We start from the raw sequence: 11,270 nt of genomic DNA, 5'->3' as shown, positions 1-11,270 counted from the left end.
AGAGGAGAGAGAGAAGCAGGCACCCCGCTGAGCAAGGAGCCCAATGTGGGACTCGATCCCAGGATCCTAGGATCATGACCTGAGCCGAAGGCAGATGCTTAACCCACTGAGCCACCCAGGTGTCCCTAAGTTATCCTTTCTGAAAGGCTCCCAGCATTCAACTGCTTCAAAAATGCCTCTTCTGTGGCTGTTTTGAACCGACAATGAAATCTCAAACATATCACACAAAAGTAGTTTCAGGGTTCTCTAGAGGATCATATATTAGGCAGCCCCTCCAACCTCGGCCTCCCCATCTTGCCCCTACCCCTACCCCGAAACAGGAAAACAAAAATAGCATGAATGAGGCAGGGCGTGGGTTATGGGGGGAGGTCCCACAGATCTGCCTCTTGCTTTATGGGTGTTTGGACAGAACAGACCCAGGGAAGCCTTCTATCAGCCTCCTACCACCCTCCACCCTTTGTTCTAGATGCAACCTTCGGAGCTATCTTCCTGGCCACTCTCTGCCTCCAGGATGGCCAACACCCTCTTTTGAGCTTAGCTCCTTATTACAGATCCACCAGATCTCCCAGATTCATGAGAATTATTCCACTAAGGTGGAGGCTGCTGTTGGCCCCGCTCAACATCCATCCGCGGGGTCCTACCCCTCCCTCTGTCTGGGCTCCTATTTCCACTACTACAATGTGGCTCCAGAGGGCGTGGCCCAGGAGAAGCACTAGGGCACTGAGCTTCTCTTGCAGGTGCAAAACCAGTCCAGTGGCAGGGCCCTCTTCTAGGACATGTAGAAGCCGTCCCAAGATGAGTGGAAGGGGAACCCTGGATGCCATGGAAGGCACCCTGGTTCCAGAGAAGAGCCTGGGCTGGTCCCTTTGGAATCTGCCTGCCCTGGGTTCTGCCCGCTCAGGCCCCCACCTCTGTGACTTCCTGGAGAGCCACTTCCTAGATGAGGAGTTGAGAGTCAGCAAGTAGATGGGCGACCACCCAACTAGGAGCCTCCAGAGCCCAGCAGCCTTCCAGGGGCCCCTCTGGCCTCTCCCTGGTCCCAGGGATTGTGCCTGAGCATCTCTCTGCAACCAACAGGCAGCTTTTTAATCGCCCCGAGCCTGGATCAAATGGACCACAATAAAGCTTTTTGCTGCCAAAAAAACAAAAAACAAAAAGCACACAAATGAGTCTTTAGTTTGGATTTTTTTTTTTTTTTTGGTTTTGTTTTTGAGACTTGCTCTCTTCTGCAAGGCATTAATGGCCAATTCCCCAGTTACCTTGTTATATAGAGTTTCAAGGGAAATATCTGTGTGATTCTACAAGATTCTGTTTGTTTGTTTTTTAATATTTTATTTATTTATTTGAGAGAGAGAGAGAGAGAGAGCATGCACACCAGCAGGGGGAGGAGCAAAGGGAGAGGGAGAAGCAGACTCCTCTGCTCCATACGAGGGAGCCTGACATGGACTCAATCTCAGGACTTCAGGACCATGACCCCAGCTGAAGGCAGATGCTTAAATGGCGGAGGCACACAGACGCCCCTTTGAAAGATTCTATTTGTATAAAAATAATCAGGGGCTCCTAATTATAGAACAGAACACAAGAAAGAAGAACTTTGTATGTTCAAGAGTACTTGTTCTTTACAAATCTGGGATGTAGGAAGACTTCCTTTACATTTTGTATCCCATCCCTGAGTCCACATATCTATTGGGCGTTCACTTAAATGAAGAAATGCCCTCACCACGTTCCCACTTAACTTTGACTCCTCAACATCATATATGGCAGTTGCTTTTGAAACTAATTTGACATTGCCTTTGCCCTCTCCTGGCCCTGTTTTTTTCTTTCTTCTCTTTCTCCTGGCCCTGTTAAGGAATGGTATTCCTGTGACATATTTTGATGCCATAAGGACAGATTTTTATGGCCAAGGGGGGAAGGCTCATAGAAGAGAAACTATGGAGCAGGAAACATGACATTTTGGGTGCTGGGGCTTGTCCACCCCGGTGTTTCTCTAGGCAGGAGTTTTCTGTGAGCTGGACTTACAAAGGTCATGTCTCATGCTGGTGAGTAAATAAGGGACATGAATCTAACATGAAAACAGATCACATTTGTGAATAATGAAATAGTAAGCTACAAGTAGTATTCCTTAAATAACATTGCTCTCATTGAGTGATACTTGCAATTTTAAGGGAAAATTAAAAAATGCATCAATCTCTGCTTGCCCAAAGGCAGATTACAACTCAAACATATCCAGACATAGACTAGCTACAGTAAAGCCTTATTATTAATTTAGGCTACAATTATTTACTTGGGTTGCAATGAGAGCTCTTTTTCTTACTCCAAAGAAAGATTTTTACGGTTTGCTTTTGAATAATGCAGGAACTATAGCATGGATCTCCCCCATCCTCAAATCTGCATATAATTTTTGACTCCCAAAAGTTTATCTCCTAATAAACTACTAATAAAGTATTGATCAGAAACCTTAGTGATAACCTAAACAATTAATTAACGCATATTTTGTATATTACATGTATTACATACTGTATTCTTATGGTAAACCAGAGAAAAGAAAATGTTATGAAGAAAATCATAAGGAAGGGAAAATATATTTTATAGTACTGTACTGTATTTACTGGAAGAAAAAAAAAAGTCCACATACAGGGGACCTGCAGAGGTCAAACCTGCATTCTTCAAGGGTCACCTATTTTATAAATAATATTGCAAAAGCCACGTTTAACCGGTTTAGGAGAATACGTTCTTTAAATGACTTTATTTGTTTTATAAGAGCAAGTGCTTTTGTAAACTATGAATTCAGACTTGCTACAAGTATTTACAAAATTTACTGCTCTCCCTATTGAATTTTTAAAATTTAGATTTTCCCCTAATTCAGACTGACATTCTTGTTTAACGAGACTAATTCAGTAAGTTTATTTAATCCAGTAAGTGTACTAGTGGAAAAATTCTAGCCAGTTGGGGAACTATGTTTCCTAAATGGAAGGAGTCCTGATAAACAACAGATCACGTTCTTTTTTTTTTTTTTTTTTTTTTCAGGAAAGAAGTGGGCAAATGAGAAGGATGGGAAGCAATTTTTAGGATCAAGAAGGAAAGTGGTGGTATTTTTAACTCTTGTTATTCAGTTTTCCCAGTAAGATAACAAGATATTACAGCAAAGTATAGGGTCTTAGGAGCAGATATGTGAGCAAATCCCGGGAGACGCAATCTTCCTTTGATGTTCCGTGCTGTGAACATGATTCTCACCAACACGGCCCGGCTACAGAATCTAACATGCGGCCTGTTTGCTTGCAACAGTGGAACTACAATGCCCATCTATTCGGGTCTGCTTCCCCATCTTTTACTGCGGATGGAAGTACTTGGTTGTAAAATCATCCCAGCCTTTGGTCGAAAGTTTTGAACTATGCCAGATACAGGTTCTCAGAGCCACAGAGCATGTGTCAAAATGTGGAGATACATGGAAGCAAGCTGAGGAAAGAGAATCACAGACCACGGAGTTGAAAAGGACTTTAGAGACTTCCGGTCTAAACTTCCCACCTTGTCGGGGAGGAAATGGAAGCCCAGAGACTCTAGGGGACTCACTCAGCATTTCACAGGTAGTGGCCAATTTGGAACCGGATTCCTTGAATTGTGTCCAGTTCCTTGACCACATCTCGTAGACTGTGCTCATTTGGAACATACTAGTATCATTAAAGGATTAATCTTCAAATTAACCATTTAACAATAGCTTTTCTTCTGTGGAATTTGACTAGTTACATACCAGGCCTGCCACGTCTGCGGTCACACAGATTCCCAGGTTAATCATAATTAATTTAGAGGACCAAATTATGCTATGACATGTCCCCTTCTTTTGCACCATCAAGGTGCACTACTTATCTTTTATGGCACTTAACACAGACTAACTATTATTGTTATTAATTTTTTTTACTGGTTTGTCTCGCCTACTAGACCGTGAGCTTTGCAGCTGTAGAGCTCACGCCTTTCTTCAGCCTTTATTCCCGTAGTGCCTCATTCAGTAATTTTTTAAAAAGATTTTATTTATTTGACAGAGAGAGACACAGAGAGAACACAAGCAGGGAGAGTGGGAGAGGGAGAAGCAGGCTTCCTACTGAGCAGAGAGCCCTATTGGAGGGGCCTCAATCCCAGCACCCTGGGGTCATGACCTGAGCCCAAGGCAGAAGCTTAACCAACTGAGCCAAGAAGGGGCCCCAGGAATTATTGAATGAGTACATGAAATTCAAAAACTATGGAAGAAGCAGCAGGCCTTTCACATAGGGCCTGGTGCAATTAAAAGTGGTCCACTGGGCAAAGTTCAGCGTTTGGCATCCGTGTTTGGTGAGCATCCCTTCCTCGCTGGCGTGGCTTTGACCATGCGTTGAGGTCTCCTGTGCCAAGCACCATTCTAATTGCTTTACGTGCACTTACTTATTTTTTCCTCACCACCTTATGAAATACTGCCCCTCTGAGCCCCAAGTTACAGACAAGGCTCAAAGAACTTAATTCGCCTTGGTCTTACAACCTAAGCAACCTGAAGCCAGACGCTCTGCTTTACACCTAGGACTTCTGCAGTAAACCAAGGACTGAAGCAGACAGACAGCTTGGTCCTCCTTTTTTTTTTTCCCCCCTCCTGGCCTCTAGGCTAAGTTATATATTTGAAAATTTAAATAGGACTACCACGGCGAACGTCCGGAAATTTCTCAAACTGGACCTAAATATTTACCCATCTCTGCCTCTTCATTCACCTTCCTATGCCTCCTTTCTCTTCCTGTTGATCTCATCTTTCAGCTCTCAGCTTCAAGTGCCAACTCCCTGAAAAACTTACCTGGTTTCCTCTCAAATCAGAATTAATCTCTCTGTTCTTAGGTGCCCTTTGTTTAAACTTCATTTTTGGCGCTTACCTCATCATACCTGGGATGAGTCACCTGAATGTTTGTCTGTCTTCCTAGCTAAACCAGAGCTCTGGGAGTTAGGGGCTGGGTAGGAGTTACTGCTATCTTCGCAACTCTTGCGGTGGGCCTGCTGGACACTTTGTAGGTGCTCGGGGTTTTTAGAAACGAGGTTTTTTTTTTGTTTTGTTTTTTAGAGTTCAGAGTTGCTGTGGGGCGGCTCGGTCTTTTTTGGGACGCCGGTGTGGGCCAAGATGGCCTTCCCCCCTACCCCCGCCCCTCCTCCACCCCCTCCCTGCCCACTCCCTCCCTGGCTTGGCCTGACTCTTGGCAGGGCCTCGGGTGCCCTGACACTGGCCTCGGCCCAGTTTCCCCGGCTTCTAAATGCGGCCCGGAGCTACCGGGGGAACTGGAAAAACACTGGCAGGCCGCCCCACCCCCAGGCCCTGGCGGGGCCGGGCGGCCGCATTTCTGCGGCTGGGGCCTGCTGCTTGGGAGGCGCTGGGGCCCGGGGCGGGGGAAGCGGGGGAGGCGGCCGGGCGCGGGCGGCTGCCTGCCTGTCAGCGGGAGCGGGCGCGGGCTCGTGTGTCAGCGGCTCCCTCCTCCCTCTCCCCCTGCCGCCGCCCGCCCGCCCGCCCGCCGGGCCTCCCGGCCTCCCGCCGCCGCCGCCGCCCGCTCCCCCCGCGGCCTGGCAGGTTGCCGGCTGCACAGGCGGGGGTTCGCGCCGTTCTCACGACCTCTCAGGTTGCCTGAGCTCATCTGGGAGCTATTCATTTCCTGCCAGAAAGCAGCCAGGCCTGCTAAGCAAACCACCTTGGCCGCAGGGCCGCCGGGGCTGGCCCGGCGTGGCCGCCCTGGCCTGCTCCCGCCCCGGGCCGCGGGCCCCGGCGGCCTCCCTTGGAACCCCCGGGCCTCCCTGGCGGGCGCGCGGCGGGGGCAGCTCGGCGGCCCATCTGGTTGCACTTAGGAGCCGAGGAGGAAGCTAGCAGCGGGCTGTTACCGGCCAAGGGGTGTGGGAAAAGTTAATTGACTTTAATGACAGGTTTCCCGGGACGGTGGTGACGATGAGGGGGTCCAGTTTAACCCCTGGGCCCCCATTCCAGAAACACGTGGGGTGGAATGGGGCGCGAGGAGGGGGCGCGCCCCGGGGTCGCACTGATTCATTAGAGAAGGCTCGCGTCTCCACCCGGGAGAGCTCCCCTTCCAGTTCAGCGCCTTTCCCGCTCCGGATGCTGCCGGGGACGGCAGGGGGCCGGTGCCCTGGAGGGTCTCCATTGAGAGGATAATGCGCGTTGCGGCGGAGGCCGCCCGCCCGCATCCGGACGTGGAGCTGCGAGCTGGGCCTTATCTCTTGGAACCATCGGGACTGCCCGGGGCGGGAGAGAGGGGCCGCCGGGTGTGCCTCGAGGTCGTAAAACTTGGCTAGGCCGGGTGGGGGGTGGGTGGGCAAGGTTGCCGTCGTCTTTGAAGCTTCGTCCCCCACCCCCTCCCCACCCGACCAATTACTCCAGAAACAGCTTGGGTGCTTGAGGACACAAGGGACACAAGGTCTTCGAAATAAACCCACTCGTTTTACGGACTTGGCAATGTCCCAGATAAGGGAAATGACTCATCCAAAGTGACACAGTCAGTTTAGTGGGGTAGCTGGCGCCGAAGCCTGAAAATTCCCATTGGGGCCCAAGATGTTACTCTTTCTCCCCATGTTGTATGGAAACAGATGCTTCATCTGAGTCTAGACGCAAATTCCAGGGGGGGAAAAAAAACCCGATTTTCAGATTACCAAAAGAACAAATTTTTACCTCTTTTTCTTAAATATATTATTCCGTCCCCCCAAGAGATCTTCTTTTCCTTAAATTTCCCTCCCCCAAGAGATCTCTGTACTTTGATGTTAATAGAAATTCACTTTTTCAGTCGTTCCCTTTTAATACACGGAAAGACAGATTTAATTTTAAGTTGGTGTAGAGATTGCACTGGTGTGTGTGTGTGTGTGTGTGTGCCTTAAAAAAAAATACAGGTATTTTTATAAAAATGAGACCCTGATGCCTCCATTATTTATGCCGGGACAGTTAAGGACTTCTAGGGAGGCAGAGGACAAGTTTGCCAAATGAAGCATTTAGGTTTGTGTTGGGTGTCTTCACAGAGCAATTGCTTTATGTTTGTGTTTAAACAAGAGGGAAATCATGCAAAAATGGTACGATAGAAAGGAGTGTATATGTATATATTTGTGTATTTCTCCGGGGTGGGTATTGGACTCCTTTCACCTAATGAGACAAGTAGGAGCCAAATTTTAAAAAGTATCTTTAAAACTCTCCCTCTGGGTCCGAAGCTGGGTCGAAGGTATTCGGGTAGAAAAGTGCTGTCTGCTAGCTCGATCATTCCTGTGATAGAGCGGCTCTCCACACTGGCCTGTGGGAAAGGCCAGAGCAAGGCGGGGGAGAGGTAAAGCTTTTGAAACAAGACAGAAAATCGTTGGCTTTATCTTTGTTAGGAAGGCTTCAAAGATTGATTTCTCCCGCCTCATCCTTCTCCTCCCAGAAGCCGTTCTAAAAGAAGGGGGATGAGAGGAGGCTGGCGGGAGGGGCAGGGAGGGGAGGAGGACTGGCCGGCGGTGGGGGAGGAGGGCGCGCCCGCCAGACCCACAGCGCGGCTGATGTGTCTGGTCTCGCAGGGCTCGTGGTTTTCATTTCCCCAACACCTGGATGCAGTCAAACACCTGGCCAAATCTGACAAAATCTGACAAGCCTTTGTGATGGGATTTGGAAGAAATTCCCTGCAGATCCTGGCACAGTTTAAAGCTGTCCGCTTTGAGTTAGGACTTGTTAAGGAGGGTTATGTGAGCTGAAACCCGAGACAACCCTTTTGCTTCTATCTGGAGCCCACATCTTGCCTGGAAATGGGGCATGACCAAGCGAAGGGGTCGCTTGCTGTTTGTATTAAAGGGAAGATGGCCTGTGTGCCTGCCAGCGCAGCCCCCACATGCTTTCTCTATTAGAGGCAAGCGCAGAAACTTATCAAAAACATATGTCTGGTGTTAATCATCTGGACTTGGGCTCCACTTGGGAGTCTAACTAGCTGTCCCTTGGCAGAAGGAATCTGTTGACCTTCTCAGCTTGCTTGAAGAGGGTGCGGAGAGGCATTTTCAAACTTTTGGATGCTGGTACAAGGGAATGCCTAGCTGCACCTTAGTATTCACTAATTAAACAGGCTCCAACACTGAAGGCTAGAGGCTGCCTGAATCCATTTACTTTGGACAGACGCAGTGCCAACAAGGGTCTTCCTTAATGGGAGGTGAGCACGCATTACTCTATTAACTTCATTACTTCAGCTGGGTTCAACCTTCCTCAGAAGGAGCTAGTGGGAGAACCAGGACTGAATGATTTACCCAACTGCAACAAAAATTTTTTTGAAATCCTTTAAGAGATAGACCACAAATTGATCAGAGTAGCCATATTAGATGGGTTCCTGCAAATTAAGTGTAATTTAATTCACGGAGCATTGGTAAAAGTTTTGACGGATTTTTAAAAATGTTCTTCTAGTAACAAAGGAGCCAGTGACTGAATTTTCAAAATTACCTGTAATTCACCTTCTGCCAAGAGCCTCCTCTTTCTTTTTTTTTTTTTAAACATATTCTGAAATAATCAGCTCAAAGACATAGGAGCCTTCATTCTTTTTTCTTTTATTATATTTTCTCAAATAAACTTCCCAAAAGGAAGATATTTTAAGAGCATTTTCAAACATCTTTGGCATCACATAAAAAAGAAATCTCGTGTAAAAAACGAAATGTCATCTGAACTTTTATAATACAAAGGCGCAATCCAATATGAACATATAAAATATATACAAATATAGTGCATGGTCAGTCACTTAATACAGCTCTCTACAAAAAAGTAACTTTTTAGAAATTAAAAAAAACCAAAATAACCACTTAATCACAAAAGTCCTCTTTTCTCCCAGTGTCCAAGTTCCTGTTGAGTGTCCCAAAGGAAGAGAGGTGGGTTGGGAGTTTAGGGGGAGGGGTGACCTGAGCCCCTCAGTTCCGCCACGGCCTCCACATGGAGTCCGCCGTGAGCGAGGGGCCGCTGGAAGGCGACACTGCGTTCGGGCCCACGGAGGTCCCGCTGTTGCTGGTGTAGACTGGGATAACGGGGCCACTGTGAGCGAAGGCCCCGTTGGGGATGAGGAAGGCAAATTGGCCGTCTGGAGCCGGCACCACCTGGAAACCGCCGAACACCTTAGCAGCCTCTCCAGCGGGGCTGCCCAGCTTGCAGGGCGCGCCGCCGGGAGGGGGCGCCGCGCCCCCGGGGATGGGCACGAGCGGCGGTGGCGGCGCGAATGGCGCGTGCTGCGGACCGCCGGGTCCCGGCGGGGGCGGCGGCGGCGGCGCCTGCAAGGCGGGGTGCGGCTGCCCCGGGTAGGTCATGGCGTTGATCTGGGTCATGCAGTTGGCCAGGTGGCCGAGCAGCCGGGTGCGCACCTCAGTGTTAACGCCCTCGCACGTGGACAGGAAGCGGGTCACCTCGTTCATGCACTCGCTGAAGCCGGCGCGGTACTTCCCCAGCACGCTCGGGTCTGTGCTAAGCGCGGCTGCGGGCCAGAAGCAGACAGACGGTCACCCAGTGGCCCTGGCCCTGAGGCCACCGCCTCCGCCCTGGGAGGTCCCCGCGGCGCTCCTCCCTGACCACCCGCCCGCGGAACAGCCCCCGGCTGGCGTTGGGGGTAGGGTGGTGGTTTAGAAAAACCTTCCACCTCTCAACACTAGCTTGGCAGCGGGAGTTGAGACGGTTCCTCTCCATTCCCCGCAGCTCTATTTTAACCCATTCAGCCTCACATCTTCTCCCACGGTCCGCGCGCGCGTAGTGACCTTGGGCAATGCCCTCCCCACCACCTTCCCCGCCATCCGGACCGCATTTCCCCTACTCTAATGGGGAAGCGGGGAGTGCTAAACCAGGTGACCCCTACGTTCCACGCAGCTCAAAACCGCCTCGGTTCTGAGTCTTTTCGTCCCCACCCGCTTCCCCCCACTGCCAAGCCGCCCGCCACCCTCGCCGCTACAACCTCTCTCCCTCCCTTTCCGGAACAGTAACAACTTGGAGTTGTGGCTATAAATAAGCCCCAGACCGTGGGAACGCAAGAGTGAGCCAAGGCAGTAAAATGTAGCTGAATGCCTCTCACAACCACGGGCGGAAGTCTGGAAGAAATCACCGCGGGGCGAAGGGGACGCCCGCAGAGAGGGACGCGGCGAGCCGCCCTCACCCGTCATCTGCGCCCGCTGCAGGTTCCGGAGGTGCTTCACTGTCATTTCCAGAATGTCCGCCTTCTCCAGCTTGGAATGCCGCGAGCTCTGCACAGAATAAGAGGCAAGGCACTAAGTGAGAACCCGGCCAGCGGCCTCGGAGTCTGGGGTCCCTCCCCCTCACCTCCCGGCCGCGGCGCCGACATCCTCGGACCCTGGAGGGGGGCTCGGCCCTCTGGCCTCAGAGAACGCAGTGCAGGCGGGGACCATCCCGCCAGTTGGGGCGGGGGCGGGGGTGGTGGTCACGTTTTGTACATGAGAAATGGTATTTCATTTTTAATTAAAAAAAAAAAAAGGCAGCATTACCCACTTACATCTTTCTTAAGAGCATCCAAAATCAGTGTTTTCAGCTGGCTCAGACTTTCATTTATTCTTGCTCTTCGTCTTTTCTCCATGATAGGCTTTGAGGACTGTAAGAAAAAAAAAAAAAAAAAAAAAAAGAAGCCATGAGTTCCCATGGGATCTGCCATTTCACCCCGGGGTTTCAGGGGAGAAGGGAGCCCCCCAACCCCGACTTAATTTCTTAGGGCTGCAGAGAGAGAGTGGTACTGCCCTTACCTTTCTGTGCTCAGATGCTGTCTTTGGTTTATCCGGTGTCGTGTTGACACTGGCTGGGGTAGCAGCCACCGGGGACGAGGAATTTTTCTCCATTATATCAGCTGGCATTTTCTGTTGCTTTTTTTTTTTTTAATCCCTAGAGAATTTTATTTTTGGAGTCCTTCACACAGAAAATTGGTTTGTTTATGTCCCTTTCACTTGAGACTCTCACAAAACTACTGAGCAAGTGCTGAGGGTTTATTATAATATCTTATGGCTACTTGGTGACCGGTAGCGCTATTCCAGGACCAAGGAGAGAGGTAGACGGGGGATTCCACTGTTATCTGCACCAGCTCCGGATCCTGTGTGATCCCCAGGCCCTGGCGGCCTCTATATATATCTGGGACTGCACGCGAACGGCTCGTGTGAAACTTCCCAAACTTTCTTTCCCACAGTAACTTTCAGCCAATGGGAGGAGGAGACACGCGGCACAGCTCGTGGACCGCGCCCCCCCATTGGCCGCCAGGCACAAGGCCTGGCGGCCAATGGCGCGCGCCTGAGCCCGG

General features: G+C 50.2%; 1 protein-coding gene across 1 annotated transcript; it reads right to left on the bottom strand.

Moving 5' to 3' along the window:
• Window positions 1-8,534: 8,534 nt before the first annotated feature.
• Window positions 8,535-11,160, bottom strand: HES1 (hes family bHLH transcription factor 1). Its single transcript, XM_082728242.1, has 4 exons — window positions 10,726-11,160; window positions 10,482-10,577; window positions 10,128-10,215; window positions 8,535-9,458 (listed from the first exon to the last, which is right to left on the bottom strand). The coding sequence occupies exons 1-4, from the start codon at window positions 10,831-10,833 to the stop codon at window positions 8,905-8,907; spliced, it is 846 nt and encodes a 281-aa protein (XP_082584368.1). The 5' UTR covers window positions 10,834-11,160; the 3' UTR covers window positions 8,535-8,904.
• Window positions 11,161-11,270: the final 110 nt, after the last annotated feature.

This window comes from Mustela nivalis (genome assembly GCF_964662115.1).
Source record: "Mustela nivalis genome assembly, chromosome: 1".
Classification (NCBI taxonomy): Eukaryota; Metazoa; Chordata; class Mammalia; order Carnivora; family Mustelidae; genus Mustela; species Mustela nivalis.
Note: the sequence above shows the minus strand (reverse complement) of the source record. Positions and strands in the feature narration are given on the sequence as shown.

Bases quoted from the DNA above. Each gene is read 5' to 3' on its own strand.
- HES1 (XM_082728242.1), bottom strand. From the start codon at position 10,833: ATGCCAGCTGATATAATGGAGAAAAATTCCTCGTCCCCGGTGGCTGCT. The intron at 10,578-10,725 runs GTAAGGGCAGTA...TTTTTCTTACAG, and splicing joins CAGCATCTGAGCACAGAAAG to TCCTCAAAGCCTATCATGGA. The intron at 10,216-10,481 runs GTAAGTGGGTAA...TATTCTGTGCAG, and splicing joins TGGATGCTCTTAAGAAAGAT to AGCTCGCGGCATTCCAAGCT.